At 44.2% G+C, this 20,995-nt stretch overlaps 1 protein-coding gene across 1 annotated transcript in view; it reads right to left on the reverse strand.

The window, feature by feature from the left end:
• LOC140186046 (TNF receptor-associated factor 1-like) overlaps positions 1 to 20,995 on the reverse strand; it is a 62,971-nt gene that overhangs the window by 14,596 nt on the left and 27,380 nt on the right. Inside the window, exons 3-4 of the mRNA XM_072239870.1 lie at positions 6,068 to 6,133; positions 1,274 to 1,684 (exon numbers count right to left, since the gene is read on the reverse strand). Of these exons, the coding sequence (XP_072095971.1) occupies positions 1,274 to 1,684; positions 6,068 to 6,133 (477 nt within the window). The remainder of the gene's footprint in view (positions 1 to 1,273; positions 1,685 to 6,067; positions 6,134 to 20,995) is intronic.

Below are 20,995 nucleotides of genomic sequence, written 5' to 3' on the forward strand. Positions count from 1 at the left end.
ATGTAGCACAGCTGTATCACTTATCAAAGGGAAACACAATATTGCTCCCAGGAATTTCCTCATCTGAACAGTATATTGAGTGCATTCGTTACCAGTAAAGCTTCTACAAAGCTTTGAAAGTAATAACTGGAAGCTGAATGAAGGGATGAAAGTGGGTGGGTTGAATTATTTTTCTCATCTGTGAAGATCTGACGACCTTTGCAAAAGCTACGGTGGTGTAGCAGTTAGCATGACGCTATTACAGCTGGGTGCATTCCGGACCTTGGAGTTTAATTACGGCGCCTCTCTGCAGGGAGTTTCTGTACAACCTCCTGTGGAATGCATGGGTTTTAACCGGTTTCCTCCCCCAGTCCTAAAATGTACTGGGCAGGTTCGTTGGTCACTGTAAATTGTCCCGTGGTTAGGTTAGGGTTAATTGAGGTTGTGGGGTTGCCGGGGTGACTTGGTTTGAAGGGCCCACTCTGAACTAAATAAAAACAAAAACAAATAGTACTGTTACCATGTTTCTCTTCCCACAGATGCTGTCTGACTTTCCGGATTTTTCCAGCATTTTCTGTTTATGCTTCAGATTTCTGGCATTTGCAGCTCTTTTGATTACTACAACATTACCTTTCTTTACTGTTGCCAGTTTTAACTGCACTAACAATAACTGAATTACATTGCCAAAAACATCTTGGGTCTTGATGTGAATGAACACAGACAGACTTGATGAAGTGTCTTGGTTGCTTTCTAGTTCAATTACATAGCAGTTGGAGCACACAATAGTAGGGGAGATAGCAACTTAATATCAAATGGAATTTGGATAATTACTATTGCAGCAAGATGCAGTGCTCAGTAACTTTAATATTTTACACTCAATGCAGCAGCCAGATTCCATTGGCTGGACCATGTAAAGGAAGCTGAGCAGAAAGGAAATCTTGCTTGCAACCTTAAGAAAGAATGTCCTTTGCAAGACAATCAATTACAATGTCCCCCACTGTCTTGGTCAGGGTACATTGGATGCAAGTGATTGGAACAGCAGAAGAGACAAAAACTGAGGCTAAACAATGATGCTAAAATTATACCTTCTCAGAGTTTTTTGAAGTTGTATTGATGGAAAGATGAAGGGACGAAAGTAGCCCACTGGTATATTTTTATCTTAAATGCTATAGGTCAAAAAGGACATGGAACTGGGTAGAGCAAATACAAAAGAAACAAAGGTCAACAGTTACTCTTTTAGGCTTTCACTAATGAAAAATCTATTTAAAGTGAAGCAATTAATATTTTTACCAACCTTATTTTCTACATTAGTAAATACTTGCTCATTGCTCTCTGTCTGTCTACTCAAAGTGGCTACAGTCCTTGAGAATTTGTTAATCTTCTTTGGCACAGATGTCACTTTCTCTTCAAAGGCGGCGAACTTGGTCTCAACAATTGTTGCACACTGTTCTGTTGCTTCCAGGCGCTTGCAGAATTCTTGCAGTTCTTTGCAGATTTCCTTTATTTGGCGATCGTTCTGAAGAGATTTGACCCTCAGTTGTACTTTATCGGTTTCTCCTTCCAGCAGCATTAAAGTTCTTGACATTTCTGGTGGCAAGTTAGCAAGGGCTGCTGTCTGGTTGAGCTTTGCAAGTTGATTCATTAGAAGGTTAAGGTGTTGTCTCACAGATCCAGCTTCATGTTCCTGAATCTTTGATCTTCCTCCCTGGGGAGAAAAAACAATCAGCTTTGTGTAGCGAATTGAGTTTTGTGGAAATAGCAGAAGAGGGCATTTTCTATTTAAAGGATTCTCAGGCGCAGCAAGAAGAGGAAGGAATACAGAACATTACGTTATGATGGACTGAGAGTTCTGCATAAGACAGCACAGCTGAAGAGCCTCTCAGATTGGAATTGGCAAAAGAGGGGTGATGTGGTCCAAAAAATATTTGCTTGTAAATGATAATGACTGGAAGTACACTTAGTGACCACTTTATAAGGTACAGGAGTGGAACCCATTGTGGTCTTCTGCGTACCCATCCACTTCAAAGTTCAATGTGTTGTGTGTTCAGAGATGCTCTTCTGCACACCACTGTTGTAACACGTGGTTATTTCAACTACTGTCACCTTCCTGTCAGTTTGAACCATTCTCCTCTGGCCTCGTCATTAACAAGACATTTTTGCCCACAGAACTACTGCTCACTGGATGTTTTTTTGTGTTTGCACCATTCTCTGTAAACTTTAGAGCTAGTTGTGCATGAAAATCCCAGGAGATCATCCGTTCCTCAGATACTTCCCCACCTGGTATCAACCATCATTCCATGGTCAAAGTCACTTGGATCACACTTCTTCCCCATTCTGATGTTTGGTCTGAACAACAACTGGACCTCCTGACCATGTCTGCATTGAGTTGCTGCCACATGATTGGCTGAACAGATATTTGCATTAACGAGCAGCTCTCCAGGTGTAGTTAATAAAGTGGCCACTGATTGTTTGAGGAATTCGATGTGTTGAGTGTGAAAGCAAAGGCTAGGGGAAAGATGTTGCAGTCAATAAGTACTGAGGCAGAGTGCAGCATGCAACTCTAGTGAAGGAGAACTGGTGTTGTAGGTGCAGACCCTAGGCTTGTTAGACATCAAGGTAACTTGGCATCTAAATGACCAGAATATTAATGCACTTTTTCCTCCCCAACCTCATACAATTTCCCCTTGTTTATTTGTTAATTATGTGCCGTGTTGTATAACGTGAGCGATCATGGTCTTTCCCCGACCGTGATTGTTCTTGGCAAACTTTTCTACTGAAGAGGTTTGCCATTCCATTCTTCTGGGCAGTGTCTCTACAAGACGGGTGACCCCAGCCGTTATCAATACTCTTCAGAGATTGTCTGCCTGGCGTTAGTGGTCACATAACCAGGACTTGTGATATGCACCAGCTACTCATATAACTGCTCCCGTGGCTTCATGTGACCCTGCTCAGGGGGCTAAGCAGGTGCTACACCCTGCCCAAGGGTGACCTACAGGCTAGCAGAGGAAATAAGCACCTTACACCTCTTTGGAGGAGACGTATCTCCACCCCTTGTACCCAGCCTAAATTCAGCTTTGCTGAATGCCACACTCAATCTACTGGTCTAATTTTCCAATAGAGCCCCACCACTGCCAATTTCTTGGGCTGTGATGCAGGAAGATAGTATAGAGTGTCAAAGGAGATTTTGAAGGGTGAAGTATGAGAGTGTTGGGTTACAGGACTATGACACAGATTAAACTGGTGACAAATAATAATACTATAGTAATGCTCTTCTGGGAATATCTTTTCTCAAGATTAAAGCCTTGAATTTATTTTTTATTGGATTTCCCTGAAAATTTCCCTCCATGGAAATGATTAATAGGGGGAATGTAAAAGGAGATTTCCCATTACTGAACTTGTCTTCTATATTCTCCCCACTGAAGTGTTTTGGACTTTTTCCAATCACTGTTCTGGTTAGGACATGAACACACTCTGTTTGACATATCTACATTGACTACATATCTACATTGATATCCCAAGAGATCAGCAGTTTCTGAGATACTCAAACCACCCTGTCTGGCACCAACAATCATTCCACGGTCAAATCACCGAGATCACATTTCTTCCCCATTCTGATGTGTAGTCTGAGAAAACAGCTGAACCTCTTGACTATGCCTGCCTGCTTTTATGCATTGAGTTGTTGCCACATGATTGGCTGATTAGATATTTGCATTAATGCTCAGGTGTACCTAATAAAGTGGCCACCAAGTGTACATAGACTGATTGTATGTACATGAAGTGACACTAGGTGCAGGAGCATCTGAACACAAGGTGACGCTGACAGGAAATGATAAAGTGACAAAGTGACAAAAACATCCAGTGGGCAGCAGTTTTGTGGGTGAAAATGCCTTGTTAATGAGAGAGGTCAGAGGAGAATGGCTAGACCTGACAGGAAGCCACCAGTAACTCAAATAACCACACGTTACAACAGTCACTGTCCTGTGTTTCCATGTGCCCTGCTGCTAAATAGTAGTGTTCCTCTTCATCACTAACATTACTTTGTCACTTTATCATTTCCTGTCAGGTTCACCTTATGTTCAGATAGTCCTACACTTGATGTCACCTTATGTACATACAATCAGTCTATGTACACTCAGTGGTCACTTTATTAGGTACACCTGAGCATTAATACAAGTATCGAATCAGCCAATCACATGGCAGCAACCCAATGCATAAAAGCATGCAGGCACGGTCAAGAGGTCAGTTGTTTTTTTCAGACTAAACATCAAATGGGGAAGAAATGTGATCTAGGTGACTTTGACCGTGGAATGATTGTTGGTGCCAGACCGGGTGGTCTGAGTTTCTCAGAATCTGCTGATCTCTTGGGATCTTCACACACAACAGTCTTTAGAGTTTTACAGAGACTGGTGGGAAAAACAAAACCATCAGTGAGCAGCAGCTTATGGGCGAAAATGCCTTGTTAATGAGAGAGGTCAGAGGAGAGTAGCCAGATTGTTTCAAGCTGACAGGAAGCCACCAGTAACTCAAATAACCACACGTTACAACAGTGGTTATCGTTACATGCACAACCCGTCGAACCGTGGAGTGGATGGGCTAAGCAGCAGAAGACCACAAACACAAACTCCGTATTGGGTACAGGAGGTACGTATTAAAGTGGCCGCTGAAAGCATGTGCCTCGAAGAGAGAAAGTTAGATGGGGTAGAATGTGCGAACAAAATATACTGTCAAACAATAAAAAATTTTTGAGCAACAGATCTCTGCAAGCCTGGTTTTCAGTATGATGTGACGTTTTTGTGAGTAGCAGTGATTCCTCAAATGTTCCAATGTCACCCTGACTGAAGCAGATTATGATAACAAAACATGTTTTGTAAAAGTACAAAAAACAGGATGTTAATCATTCATTCTCAGGGCAGATGGAAGAGGTCTCAAAGTCTGTTTTTCATGGTTGCTGCACTTGCTCATGCAAGGCAATAAGGTCATAGTTACTGTTTTACACCAGCACCAGCATCCAGTAATAACCTCTCCCTAATATCTATACAGCTCTGGAATATCCTCAACAATGGAGCCTCCAGATCAGGAGCCCCCAACCGGGGTGTACAGACCGCTCGGTTAATGGTAGCGTCCATGGTATAAAATAGGCTAGGAACTCCCCACCCTAAGGCATAGTTTATGTCTTGCATGGCAAGCCCCTGGACCCTGACCCCAATCTGTCAAGGACGATGTAGTGGCTGCCTGTGCATCAGCCTCCCCACGTTAAACTAAGTCATGCACAGTCGTTTTCCATAGAAGGAATCCACCGGAACTTCCCAGAGTCCTTTAGTAATAGTTTCCGGTATTTTCTGTACCACTGGTGTCAGGCAATCTGATGATTTATAGTTTCCTGTTCCTCAAGGCACAAGACACTGCTGGAGCAACACACAAAATACTGGAGGAACTCAGTGGGTCTGGCGGCATCTATGGAGGGAGATGGTTGGTCAATGTTTTGGCTCGAGACCCTTCATCAAGGCCATTTAGTGAGGTAACATTTGTTCTTGGCCCATGCAGGGGCCGTTAGCTGGTTAATAGTTTTAAAAGACACCCAATATGATCATAGCACAGAAGCAGCCCCTTCAGCCCATCCAGTTGTGCTGTCCTGGTCTTCTGCCTGGTTCTATCTACCTGCACCCAGACCATAGCCCTCCATATGTGACCTGAATATACCATCCTATCCATGTACCTATTCAAACTTTTCTTAAAAGACACAATTGAACCCACATCTACCATTCCACTGGCAGCTCATTCCACATTCACACCACCCTCTGAGTGAAGAAGGTCCCTCCCAGATTCCCCTTAAATATTTCAACTTTCACACTAAACCTGTGTCCCTAGTTCGAATCTCACCCTACCTGAGAGGAAAATCCCTGCAAGGGTTCACTCTGTCTGTATCCCTCATGACTCTGTATGCCACTATAAAATCTCCAGTGGTTCTCCTGCGCTCCACAGAATGAAGTCCTAACTTCTTCAAACTTTTGTTGTTACACGTTGAATTGGGGTTTTGAATCTTCTCATTTCTGCAAGGTTTCGCTGAAAGACTTTATGCTGGGCTCACCTTGAACCTGCAGCCGACTGCGCTGAAGAAGCAGTGGTTCTTCACTTCGAACCCTTTGACTTCACACTGCAAAACCAACAGATTTATTTATTTATTTATTTATCTCAGGCACATATATATAGCTTGAGTGCCTAAGACTTTTGCACAGTACTGTGGTAATTTTATGTATTGCACTGTACTCCTGCTGCAAAACAGAACAGTAAATTTCATGACATATGTGAGTGGTGATAAACCTGATTCTGATATGGGTCTCTATTGTGGACTGAGAGTGAAAAGGGGGCAGGGAGAAGGGAATCATGGTTGGAAAAGAAAGGAAGTGAGAGGGGAGGGAGCGGGAAGCACCAGAAGGACATTCTGTAATGATCAATAAAGCACTTGTTTGCAATTAAATGACCTTGCCTGGTGTCTCAGTGCTGGGTGTGTCTATACCCACCCCTGGCACTCCTTCTCTGCCACCTGTCCCACACCTCTCTTGTGGCACTCCACCCTCACCATTCCCAACATCCTTTGCTCCCACCAGATTTTCAAACTCGCTCCCCACTCCACGTTAACAGATACAGTCCTGTGCAAAGTCTTGGGCACCCTACCCTGTACATACAGCACAGTGAAATGCGAAGTTTGTGTAAACAACCAGTGCAACCTTGGGGGCAGCCTGCAATTTCGCCACACATTCCGGCATTGAAATAGCATGCCCGCAATGTTCAACAGATCCAGACAGAATACAACAAAATAGAACACAAGAAACAACAAAGCAACAACCGTTCCTTGCCCCTACTTACCCACCCACATACACAACCCTCCAACCCCTGCACTCCATTATCTTCACTTTTACATGGTAGCTTTAATTTGCAGCAAAATGGAGGATGGGGGATTTCTAATGTATTGCTGGTTCTGAATCCAGCAACAAAGAAACAGGCCATTCAGCCTACCTTGGCTGTGTTGGCCAGTGGGCACCCATCTATATTAATCCCACCTCCAGCATTGGGCCTGTAGCCTTCTCTGCCCATGTGATTTTCAATACTCAATTAGAGACCGGTTAAGTGCTCCCTCCATTTTCTCAGGCAGCATACTCCAGGTATTCATCATTCTCCAGGTCCCTTCTAAATATTTGATCACTACCCTTAATCTATGTCCATTTTTTTAGGCATCTGTTAGTCTCATGAGACCATGGATTTGCGCCTTGGAAGGTTTCCAGGGCGCAGGCCTGGGCAAGGTTGTATGGGAGACCAGCAGTTGCCCACGCTGCAAGTCTCCCCTCTCCACGACACCAATGTTGTCCAAGAGAAGGGCATTAGGACCCATACAACTTGGCACCAGTGTCATCGCAGAGCAATGTGTGGTTAAGTGCCTTGCTCAAGGACACGCACGCTGCCTCAGCCAAGGCTCGAACTAGCGACCTTCAGATCACTAGACAAACGCCTTAACCACTTGACCATGCGCCAACACTATGTCCATTAGTTTTATTTTATTTAGAAATACAATCATGGTGAGGAGGTACAAATTCGAAGTTCAAAGTACAAAGTACATATATGTCATCACATACTACCCTGAGATTAATTTTCTTGTGGGCATTCACCGTAGAACAAAGAAATACAATAAAATCAATGAAAAATTACTCACAAAGACTGACAAATAAACCAATGTGTAAACGAAGATTAACTGTTGTAACAGTAAATAAATAGACAAACAAACTCTGTACAGACAGCAGTGGGAATTGAACCCAGGTCACTAATGCTGTAATAGTGTTATGCTAACCACTACGCTGCCAAAAGATTCAAAAGTTAAAGTGCATTTATTAACAAAGTATGTATGTTGTATACAACCCTAAGATTTGTCTTCCCCACAGACAGCCACAAAACAAACCATGGGATCCGTTCAAACAAAAACATCAACCCTCCCCACGTGCAAAAAAAACAAATCATGCAAACAGCAACAAGAACATCAAACCCCTTGCATGCAAAAAACTAATCTCGCAAATGACAACAAGAAAGAATGAGCGAAAATGCAGAAAATAAAACACAAAATCGAACGAGTCCATATTGAGTTCAGCTCAGTGTTTGTTATCTGCAGGCTGCCCCGATTCAAAGTCGCCCAAAATAGAACAGAGAAAGGAGTGACCAGAAACTACAGTCCAATCCACAAACCGCAGACCCAGAGCTTCGGTACCATCCTCGGACAGCATCAAAGAAGAGAGGGACCATTCGAACTCAGGGACCTTCCCTCGAGAGCAGCAAGCAAGAGGGAGAGTGAGACCATCACACAGAGACACCTTATTCCAGCAGTGAGCGAGAGAGAGACAGGTAGACAGCACTGAACACTCACTCGCCTTGACAATTTCAATCTTCCTCGATGCTTTAATGAGTGAGACTGGTGAGAAATGGAGTCGGTCATGGGCTTGCACCGTCTCTAAGCTCCTTGGCCTCGAGGCTGCTCACCTCCCTGAACATTCTTGGAGACAGCAAAGCACCAGGTTGCTCAGTTGGCCCAAAAACACACAAGCAAACATACAAACCCCATTTCCAGAAAAGTTGGGATATTTTCCAAAATGCAATAAAAACAAAAATCTGTGATATGTTAATTCACGTGAACCTTTATTTAACTGACAAAAGTACAAAGAAAAGATTTTCAATAGTTTTACTGACCAACTTAATTGTATTTTGTAAACCTACACAAATTTAGAATTTGATGGCTGCAACACAGTCAAAAAAAGTTGGGACAGAGACATGTTTACCGTTGTGTTACATCACCTTTCCTTTTAATAACACTTTTTAATCGTTTTGGAACTGAGGATACTAATTGTAGTAGATTTGCAATTGGAAATTTTGTCCATTCTTGCTTGATGTAAGACTTCAGCTGCTCAACAGTCCGTGGTCCCCGTTGTCTGATTCTCCTCTTCATGATGCGCCATTCATTTTCAGAGTCAATGGTAGCTTCACATACATGCAACTCACCCATGCCGTGGGCACTAATGCACCCCCGTACCATCACAGATGCTGGCTTTTGCACCTTTCCCTGATAACAATCTGGATGGTCGTTTTCATCTTTGGCACGGAGAACTTGATGCCCGTTTTTTCCGAAAACTAGCTGAAATGTTGGCTCATCTGACCACAGCACACGGTTCCACAGTCTTTCGGTCCATCTGAGATGAGCTCGGGCCCGGAGAACTCGCTGGCGTTTCTGCATAGAGTTGATGTATGGCTTCCTCCTTGTGTAATACAGTTTCAAGTTGCATTTCTGGATGCAGTGACGGACTGTGTTGAGTGACAATTGTTTTCCGAAGTACTCCCGAGCCCAGGTGGCTATAATTGTCACAGTAGCATGACGGTTTCTTAGGCAGTGCCGCCTGAGGGCTCGAAGATCACGCGTATTCAACAGTGGTTTCTGACCTTGCCCTTTACGCACTGAGATGTCTCTGAATTCTCTGAATCTTTTCACAATATTATGTACTGTAGATGTTGAAGGACCTAAATTCTCTGCAATCTTGCGTTGAGAAATGTTCCTTTTCGACTGACTAACAACGCTCTCATGAATTTTGGCACAAAGGGGTGAGTCACGACCCATCCTTGCTTGCAAAGACTGAGCCTTTGATGGACGCTACTTTTATACCCAGTCACGATACCTCACCTGCTACCAATTAGCCTGCTTAATGTGGAGTCTTCCAAACCGGTGTTACTTGAATATTCTGTGCACTTTTCAATCTTATTTTAACTCTGTCTCAACTTTTGTTGAGTGTGTTCCAGCCATCAAATTCTAAATTTGTGTATATTTACATAATACAATTAAGTTCGTCAGTAAAACTATTGAAAATCTTTTCTTTGTACTTTTGTCAGTTAAATAAAGGTTCACGTGAATTAACATATTACAGATTTTTGTTTTTATTGCATTTTGGAAAATATCCCAACTTTTCTGGAAGTGGGGTTTGTAGATCACAGGCTCCGGCAGTACCAGAACCACATTTAAAGATTATCGTCCTATCAAGAAAGGCGAAACAGAATGTGAATGTTGAAGTAAAGATTATTGTCCAATCAAGAAAGGCAAGACAGGATGGGTCTGCATTTGTGAAATGAATAAAAGGATAAGGGATGACCTTATTGAGAAATAAAAGATCCTGGGGGAGCAGACAGGATGGATTTTAGGATGTTTTTACTGATGGGAGAGCTTGAACAGAGGACACAGTATGGGACATCCCTGTATAATGAACAGGTTCTGTTTGACAGACGACTCAGTGAACTCGACCAGCTCCATCATGAGAGGACACCATTGAGTACATCTTCAAAAGCTGATGCCTTAAGAAGGCGGCGTCAATCACTAAGGATCCCGACCACCCAGGACGTGGCCTCCTCTCATTCCGACCATCAGAGAGGAGGGGCAGGAGCCTGAAGACCCACACTCAACATTTCAGGAACAGCCTCTTCCCCTCTGCCATCAGATTTCCGAATGGTCCATGAACACTATCTCAATATTTTTTGCTCTCTTTTTTGCACTACTTATTGTAGCATAGAATTTTTAAAAAATTGTTCTATACTGCTGCAGCAAAATTTTGTGACATACATCAGTGATAATCAACTTGATTCTTGTTTCTGACTCTGACCATAAGTCAAGTTTGTCCAACAAATCAACGAATACACAAAACCTCTCACTCTGGTAACCATGCCTCCAACATTTTGTAATGAATGGCAACAAAAGCAAAAGACCGATAATAAAGAACAATTACTAAAACTGGAGAGGGAGGAAACCAGTTCTGCTGTTCATTGGCGTGAACATATGGTCATAGGAATGTATGTTGTACTTTTGAAGTTAATAATATAATAGGAGCCCACTCATACCTATGGGTGTCCATAAGTCCAAACATGGACCAAGGTGTCAGTTTCAGGTGTAAGGTGAGAGTGATTGTCCATGACAGTAGGGCAGTAAACAGTCGCCGTTTTGGGCTGGGACCGCTCTTGCTCCAAAATGTTGGTTGTTTAATTCTCCTCCATAGATGCTGCCTGGCCTGCTGAGTTCCTCCAGCACTTTGTGTGTGTTGCTCTGGATTTCCAGTCTCTGCTGAATCTCTTGTGTTTACACTAGGGCAGGGCTGGAGCCCAGAATGTGAATTGAATGCTGACCAAAAGATTGTTGTCCTATCAAGAGGGGCCAAACAGACTGGGTCTGCATTCGTGGAGGATAAAATAATAACGGGGGGGGAGGAGAGGGGCTTACTAAGAAGTAAAAAAAATCCTCGGAGAGGCCAATAGTTCGAGTTGCTTCCCTTGGAAGGGCTTCTTATTTCGAGTCACTTCCCTCCGAACTGTTATCAAAATTCTGAGATTTATGGACTGGGCTGTAGCTCATATCAGCCTCTTTCAGTTCTACGTTTTGTCGTGTTCTCGCCCATTCTTGTTGCTGATTGGTGGGCTGGGGGCTTGGGTGATCTGTTAGTTTTAGTGTGAGGGAGGGGTTGGGGTGTTTGGGGTTTGCAAGTTTTTGTCTCTTTTTCTCTTTGCGTGGGTGGGAGGAGTGGTGTCTTTCTTTCAACTACTTTCTATGGTCTTCTGTATTCTGTGGCTATCTGGAGAAGACAAATTTCAGAGTTGTATTCTGCATACATACTTTGATAGTAAAATGAAACATTGAACCTTTGAATCCTGTGGAAGCAGAGAGGGAAGTATGGCATCAAGGAAGCATGGTAAAACTGGAATCGAGGTGGAAGTGTCCCGTGATTGAGGTCACACCCACACAGAGGAAGATGCCTGTGTGTTTTATATCCCAAGACACACAACCCTTTCACAGTTCCTCTTGCCATTGTCCTAGACCCAACCAAAGTAAATGTAATACCAAAGTGCATATATGTTACCATATACCACCCCGAGATTCATATCCCTGTGAAGATTTGAAGGAAAAAGGAAGTACAATGGAACATAATGAAAAACTATTCATAAACAAAGACTGACAAACAACGCATGTACGAAAGAAGACAAGTTGTCCAAAGTAAAACAATACTGAAATCTTGAGTTCTTGTGGGCTGGCTGGTGGCGCAACGACATCGGTGCCGGACCTGGGAGTGGAGGTTCCCGGGTTCGAAACCTGTCGAGTCCACCCCCGAGTACACTTTCCATCCGTGCTGGGTTCAGTGTCGAGATCGCAACTCGACCTCGTAAGATAAAGGAAAAATACTGCAAAAATGTCTGTGTGAGGAGTGGCGCGTCACACAGTCTCTCTCACTCCGCGCCTTGTAAAAGCCGTGAAAAAGACACCATCACGGATACGCGCGCACGCACACGCATGGAAAGGCACACGCCAAAAAAAAACAAAACAGAAATCTTGAGTTGTAAAGGGTCCTTGAAGGTGAATCTGTAGGTCATAGAATCAGTTCAGAGTTGTGATGGATGAAGTGATGGTTTGGAATCTTTCGGAAGGTAGGCCTCAAAATCCCCGGCCTTGCCTGCTTTTGCGACTGAGAAGGAGGTCAAATCGTGCAGACAGAGGTGACGCTCAGTACTCGGTGTCGGAGAGCTGATCAGAGCTTGAAGTTTTCGGATGACTCAGAGTCGGACTGTGGTTGGCATGGCAGGGAGAGTTTTCCTTTCTTCTCCCGTCTGTGTGAGATGTGGGACATTTGAGAAACTTTGAACTTTACTGTGCTCACGGACTTCTTCATCAAGTTATGGTATTGTTACACTGTTTGTAACTATATGTTATAATTATGTGGTTTTGTCAGTTTTTTCAGTCTTGGTTTGTCCTGTGTTTCGTGATATCACACCGGAGGAAATAACATATCATTTCTTAATGCATGCATTACTAAATGACAATAAAAGAGGACTGCGTGTCCTCATAATCCATATCCACGTCGGTTCAGGAGCCTGATGGTCATAGGGTAATAACTGTTCCTGAACCTGCTGCACTTTCCCTTGTCATCTTATTCAGGAGTGTGTGGATGTTTTTTGATGAGGATGAAATATTCATTGTCATTTGTAAATGTAGTAGTCCATGTCTGATAAAATCCAAGACAAAGCATGATTTGTACCCTCACTGGCATCCCGAATGTCCGTCCCCCTCCACCACTGCAGCTGCTGCCTGAGCTCTTTGCAAAATGACCTGCCTTGGCACCTTCCAAATGTGCATGGCCACCACAAAGGATGACACAGCCCATCACCGAGAAGGATGGGGTGGGGGGCACACACAAAATGCTGGAGGAACTCAGAAAGTCAGGCAGCATCAACAGAGAGGAATAAACAATAAAGGGGAGGGGCGGGGTAGAGGAAAGGGTACAAGCTAGTGAAACCAGCTGAGAGAAAGGTGGGTGGGTGGGGAAGGATGGGGGGGGGAAGATGCAAGAAGCTGGGAGGGTGATGGATAGAAGAAGTAAAGAGTCAAAGAAGGAATCTGATAGGAGAGGACAGTAGACAATGGGAGACAGGGAAGGAGGAGGGGCACTAGAGGGAGGTGATGGACAGGTGAGGAGAAGAGAAGGGTTAAGAGGAGAGGCAGAATGGGGAATGGAAGAAGAAGGAAGGGGATGGGAAAATTACTGTAAGTAGCAAAATCAATGTTCATGCCATCAAGTTGGAGACTACCCAGACAGAAGACCCTTTCCCTCCCCCTCCTTAATGCATAAAAGCATGCAGACGTGGTCAAGAGGTTCAGTTGTTTTTCACACCGAAGATCAGAATGGGGCAGAAATGTGATCTAAGTGACTTTGACCATCGAGCAATTGTTGGTGCCAGACAGGGTGGTTGGAGTATCTCAGAAACTGCTGATCTCCTGAGGTGTTTAGGCCCGACAGGTCTCTAGAGTTCACAGAGAATGGTACAAAAAAAATCCAGCGAGCGGTAGCTCTGTGGGTGAAAACACCTTGTTAATGAGAGAGGTCAGAGGAGAATGGGCAGACTGGTTCAAGCTGACAGAAATGTGGCAGTAACTCAAATGTCCACACATTACAACAGTGGTGTTCAGAAGCGCATCTCTGAAAGCACAATACATTGAACCTTGCAGCAAGACCACGAACATACACTCAGTGGCCACTTTATTAGGTACAGGAGGTATTGCGTGTATTGAGTTGCTGCCACATGATTGGCTGATTAAATATTTGCATTAATGAGCAAGTGTATAGGTGTACCTAATAAAGTGGCCTCTGTTCCTTCATCATCACAGAATCCTGGAAATTCCAACCAACTTGGGTCTGTTCTTCTCAAGGGTGATCAGCGATGGCAAATAAATGCTGGTGTGGCCCATGACTCCCAAAATGAATAAATTAAACTAAACTGAACCAGAAGTAACACTTTTAGAGCTGTAAAACAGACAAGGATGTTTAGGTGAGATATCTTCTCTGCTATAAAGGGGGATGGCATCTGTAAGTATTATCCCAAAACAAGTGTAACAGTATTCTTGGAATCATGTTTGTATTTGATTCTTAAACTGAAGCATACTGCAGTAAGGTTAGAACCAGAATCAGAATCAGGTTTATTATCACCGGCATGTGTTGTGAAATTTGTTAACTTAGCAGCAGCAGTTCAAGGCAACACATAATCTAGCAGAGACAAAAAAAACAAGTAAATCAATTACATATATTGAATAGATTAAAAAAATGTGCAACAATAGAAATACTGTATATAAAAAAAAGTGAGGTAGTGTCCAAAGATTCAACATCCATTTGGGAATCGGATGGCAGAGGGGAAGAAGCTGTTCCTGAATCACTGAGTGTGTACCTTCAGGCTTCTGTACCTCCTACCTGATGGTAACAGTGAGAAAAGGGCATGCCCTGGGTGCTGGAGGTCCTTAATAATGGACGCTGCCTTTCTGAGACACCGCTCCTTGAAGATGTCCTGGGTACTTTGTAGACTAGTACCCAAGGTGGAGCTGACTAGATTTACAACCCACTGCAGCTTCTTTCGGTCCTGTGCAGTAGCCCCTCCATACCAGACAGTGATGCAGCCTGTCAGAATCCTCTCCACTGTACTATAGAAGTTTTTGAGTGTATTTGTTGACATGCCAAATCTCTTCAAACTCCTGATAAAGTATAGCCGCTGTCTTGCCTTCTTTATAACTACATCAGTATGTTGGGACCAGGTTAAATCCTCAGAGATCTTGACACCCAGGAACCTGAAGCTGCTCACTCTCTCCACTTCTGATCCCTCTATGAAGATTGGTAGGTGTTCCTTAATCTTACCCTTCCTGAAGTCCACAATCAGCTCTTTCGTCTTACTGACGTTGAGTGCCAGGTTATTGCTGCAGCGCCATTCCACTAGTTGGCATATCTCACTCCTGTACGTCCAATCGTCACCATCTAAGATTCTACCAACAATGGTCGTATCATCAGCAAATTTATAGATGGTATTTGAGCTATGCCTAGCCACACAGTATGTGTATACAGAAAGTAGAGCCAGGGGCGTATCGACGGAAAATACCGCCTATGGCAAGCTCTGAAATTGCGCCCCTGTCCAAACATCTGACATCCATCTTTTAGATAACTTTACCATAATATCAGCTCAAAATTACAAGTCAAGCTTGTTAATCTTTTAATTAACAAATTATGGCACTAGATGAAAATTATAACTACACCTTCCTTGCTTTCACTGATGCAAATTGGTCTATGATGTGATCAAAGTCAGTTTTTACAGTTTCTTCTGTTTCTACACTCAGCAGAGCAAGATCACAGAGTCTGCCTTGACCCATGGAGGCTCTCACATACGAAAGTATTAGTTTTAACTTTCTGAATGATCTCTCACAGCTGTCGATGCAAACTGCGATGGTTAGCATTATCTGAATAGCAATGCAAAGATTGGGGAAGACGCTCTCATCTCCATACTGAACAATAAATTCAAGCAGCTCTTCAGGTCTTGATATTTTCATGTTGACCTGCCTTGATGGCAACATTCTGCAATCCAAAATTTCTTCATATAGCTGCTGTCCATCAACATCAGAGCTTACAATTCGCCCAAATTTTCACACTTCTTCTTTAGGTCGTTACTGTCAGCGCCTTAACACAGTCCCTCGACATCGAGAAGGAATCAAACTTGGTGTCAATGTCGTGCAAACGAGCGAACCTTTCATCCATATCTCTGTGAAGACGGTCGAGTGTTCCCTTCATGACTCTTTCCATTTCCTCCTTAGCTGTTAACCCAGCGTCTCTCGAGTTCTCATCAGCCATTCGTTTCTTTCGTCTCTGACATCTTTCAACTTCAATATTCCATTCTTGACAGAGACCAACTCCTTCTTCAAGTGATCACTGACCAACACTTCTCTTTCATCATAAAAAATGATCTCGGAGGGCTTTCAAATCCAGGGCAGCATTGTGGAAGTTCATGCTAGGATCCTGCAGCCTCTTTTGAATACGGTCAATGCGAATCAGTACTTTGTTCCAAAATCCTAGCAAAATCAGAAAATTGTAACTCAACATGCATTTGTACAGCTGTCTTGCATCTCTTCTTGTTTCACTGGTCTCGTTTTCATTGTCTATCATGTCCTGGAGAACTTGAAGTATCTCCTCAAGGTACTTGTTGACAGGCTTCACTGCTTCTGTCCTTGCACTCCACCTGGTTTTGGACTCCGACTTAACAACCACAGGCACAGCGTTTATGAGTTTTTCCCAGCACTGGGTTGAACAAGACAAAAACATGTAGGGAGCTTCAACGGTTCCAAAAAACGTGACCATCATTGTATCCTGCTTGGCTGCATGTACACCCTCCAAGTTGAGTGAGTGATTGTCGCAATTCACAAACACTGCCAGGTTGTTTTTCTCACTTATTCATCGATGAACACCACTTCTGCGTCCAGCCATCACAGCAGCGTGGTCATAGCACTGTGACCAACAACCTTGTAGCTCCATTTCGTCCTTCTCTAGCTATTTCAAGATGTCTTCAACCAAGCTCTCAGCATCCTTCTGGCTTATCTGGATAAAACCAAGGAAGGGCTCTCTAACATAGACTGTTTTTTTCTCAGAATCAACTTTCACGTACCTCACTACTTCTGACATCTGCTCACGGTGTGCCTGATCAGGAGTCGAGACGAACATGAGACCATAGTACTTGGCTTTATGAATGCTTCTGGTGGGAGGAGAAGATGGCGGCACAACGCAGCTCGCAGCAGCCACTCCAGTGGTGATGTCCATTATTTGTCAAGTAGGGTGCCGTGCACAATCCTGATTTGATGGAGACAGATGTGAGAGCACGGAGGAACATCTGGTGAAACTTCTGAAATGCCTGCTTCGCTGCTGCTGCTGCTGTGTGGTCCAGAATCTCCGGAGGAGAAGGCCTTGAGTCCTTGGTTTTGCTTGTTGCTCAGTGGCCGGGGTGGGGTTGAAGCGTTCGGCAGAGGATGGTGCTCGGAGAGGCTGTGTTGGAGGGGCTGGTCGGAGGCTCGAAGTTTTCAGACGGACTCAGAGTCCGCTGCGGTCAGGTGCTTCCCATGGTGCTGCATCAGCAAGTTGGCTGCACTTGGAGGTTCATGGCGGGGAGAGTTTCTCCCTTCTGCCACCTGCATGAGATGATGAGTCTATCGGGACTTTGAGACTTTTTTTTACAGTGCCCATTGTCTGCTCTTAATCAAATTATGGTATTGCTTTGCACTGTTGTAACTATATGTTTGACATAAGGAGGTGGCTAGGAACAGACCCAAGTGCAAGACACAGACACTGAAGTACTAGGGACAGGACTAGGATACAGGTTGAGGGTAAGGACATGGACACGAAAACTGGGAACCCGGAACAGGACTGGACAAGAGAGCTAGGAGCCCGGGCTTGGACTCCGAGCCAAAGACTGGACAAGGACCCAGTACCTGGGTCTTGCCTGTGGCTCGGACCCCAGAACTAGGCAAGGACGAGGCTTGGCTGGCAGGCAGGATGAGGCTGGAGTCTTAAGGCTTGAGGCTAGAGGCTAGAGACTTGAGGTGAGGCTTGGCAGGAGGCTGGAGTCTTCAGGCTTGAGGCTAGAGGCTAGAGACTTGAGGCGAGGCTTGGCAGGAGGCCGGAGTCTACTCCTGGGCAGGGCGCAGTACTCTTGGCAGGGCGCGGATCACCACCTGACGGAGGCAAGGGACAGGAAGGGACAGAACCAACCGCAGGTAATGGCAAGACGGCCTGGCTTACCCGACAGAGGCAAGGGTTAGGAAGGGACAGAACCAACCGCAGGTAACGCAAGACAGACTGGCTTACCCGACGGGGGCAAGGGTTAGGAAGGGACAGAACCAACCGTAGGTAACGGCAATACGGCCTGACTTACCCGACGGAGGCTAGGGACAGGAATGGACAGAACCAGCCGCAGGGTAATGGCAAGACAGCCTGACTCACCCAGCGGAGGCAAGGGGCAGGAATGGAACTAGGTACAGGGTGGCTCCAGGACAAGACTGAAGGTGAGACGAGGCGAGAGTTACCAACAAGACCAGGCAAGGCTTCAGGCAATGCAAGGTGAAACGAGAACTTCAGGCGAGGCGAGAGTTACCGGCAAGACAAGGCAAGGCTTCAAGCGAGGAAACAGAAGGCAGGGGAAGGGATACAAGGAGTAAGGACAAGAACAATCCAGCAGCCACGCCCTGGTCTCTGGAGGTATTTATGCAGCCAGCCCCAACGAGAATCAGCTGCCTCAATTAGTGCTCAACAGGAACAGAAACAGGGTAGACAGGAAAACCTGGAGCAAGGGTCGATGGACCGGACCGTGAACCGGAATACAGACTTCATGGACTGGACCATGACAATGTTATAATTATGTGGTTTTGTCAGTTTTAATCTTGGTTTGTCCTGTGTTTTCTTGTGATATCATTCTGGAGGAACATTGTATCATTTTTTAACACATGCATTTCTAAATGACAATAAGCGAGGACTGAGTGTCCTCATAATCTAAAAAAAAATTCTGGCAAACAGTGGATGCCATCATGTGGATGAATTCATTCTGGACACCCGGTGAGAGATAAGACATGGATCCAGGATGACTTTCCAAATGAATAAGGTGTTCTTTTATGACAGAGTCAAAGATGGCCAGTAGTTTCAGTAAGCCAAGGAAATTTCCCACATTGGAGTCATCATCTAGCTGAAGTGACTCCCTGTGTCCTCGCAAAGCCAGGTTCTGAGTCGCAAGGAATTTTATGCAGTGAAGGATTCTCGTCAAGATATCACGCCGCTTCTGCTTTTCCTTCTCAATCTGTGACTGAAATACCATGTCACTAACTCCTCTGTTTCCAGCTAAATTTCTTTCCATTTCTTTCCGCTGTGTGAAGCATTCCCAATGATTCTTGGCATTTTCATGAACACTAATCCTTTCAGGTGCTTTCCACTGGTTGAATCCACTTTCCTGCTCCAATGAGGATTGATGGTCTGACCGGGAATGGAGAAGACAACAGATACAAAATGTAGACTTTTTAGAAGGGAAATAGACCAGCCATGAGCGAGTCACTTCCTCACCATGACCATTTCCCAATTTCCTCTTGAACCAAGTTTTGTTCATTGAGCGGTTATTTGTTGGTAGGAAAAGCCCCTCTCACTGTTCTGGAAATACTTTGAACCCAGCTTTATTATTTCTGTTCTCAATGTGTCAGACAGAATTGCTTTTCCAGTATCCCTGTCGAACTTCAGAAGTCCAATGTCATGCTGTTCAATCACTTCTGGTATGACTGTTCGAGGCTCTTTGACACCATCCAGTTCATTAGGTTCAGTGTCGTCAGGTTCAATCTCGTCAGGTAAAATCACATCAATAAACTCAACATCACCTCCACCATTGTCTTCCCCTCCTGTCATGTCCACTAGCCTCACTCTTAATCTCGTCGTACCTGGATTTATCTGACTTGACTTCCTCCTCGGCTTGTGATGCATTTGTACTTGATGCACCTTTTTGGATTCTAACAAACTTTATACTTTATACTTTATTGTCGCCAAACAATTGGTACTAGAATGTACAATCATCACAGCGATATTTGATTCTGTGCTTCACACTTCCTGGATTACAAATATTAAATATTAAAAATATTAAAAATAGTTAAAATTAGTAAATATTAAAAATTTAAATTATAAATCATAAATAGAAAATAGAAAAATGGGAAGTAAGGTAGTGCAAAAAAAAACCCCCGAGAAAACTTGCAGCAGGTGCAGGCGACTCCATGGAACTTGTCAATCTACTTGTTCTGGGCTTTTTAAAGAAGGGCATGAAGAACTTGCTGGACTTCTTGGCTTCCTCTGCCTCCAACTTTCGTCTCTTCTGCCCTTTAGCTCCACTTTCCTTCTTCGTGAAGAAAAGTTTCATGGTCTTCTTACACAATGCTCTGAAATAAGGCCATCCTAATGCTTCTCACCTGTGATAATCAAAGATAGATCATACATCTGAAGAAAATTCTTTTTGCACTATCCGAGGATGGCTTGTCTGACTTTAATAGAAACTGCTCAGTGGCGTCCCCCTTCAAGAGGCGCCCAGGGCACGTGCCATACCTGCCATACCTTAGATACACCGCTGAGTAGAGCAACGGGCTTAGCACACACCCCTGAGGTGCACCAGTGTTGATCGTCAGTGAGGAGGATGTGTTATCAGCAACTCACACAGATTGTGGTCTTCTGGTTAGGAAGTCAAGGATCCAATTGCAGAGGAAGATACAGAAGCCCAGGTCCTGCAACTTCTCAATCAGGATTGTGGGAATGATGGTATTAAAAACTGAGCTATAGTCGATGAGCAGCATCCTGACATAGGTATTTATGTTGTCCAGGTGGTCTAAAGCCGTGTGGAGAGCCATTGAGATTGTGTCTGCTGTTGACCTATTGTGGCAATAGGCAAACTGCAATGGGTTCGTGTCCTTGCTGAGGCAGGAGTTCAGTCTAGTCATGACCAACCTCTCAAAGCATTTCATCACTGTCGATGTGAGTGCTACCGGGCGATAGTCATTAAGGCAGCCCACATTATTCTTCTTAGGCACTGGTATAATTGTTGCCTTTTTGAAGCAAGTGGGAACTTCCGCCTGTAGCAGTGAGAGGTT

This window comes from Mobula birostris, chromosome 22 (genome assembly GCF_030028105.1).
Source record: "Mobula birostris isolate sMobBir1 chromosome 22, sMobBir1.hap1, whole genome shotgun sequence".
NCBI lineage: Eukaryota > Metazoa > Chordata > Chondrichthyes > Myliobatiformes > Myliobatidae > Mobula > Mobula birostris.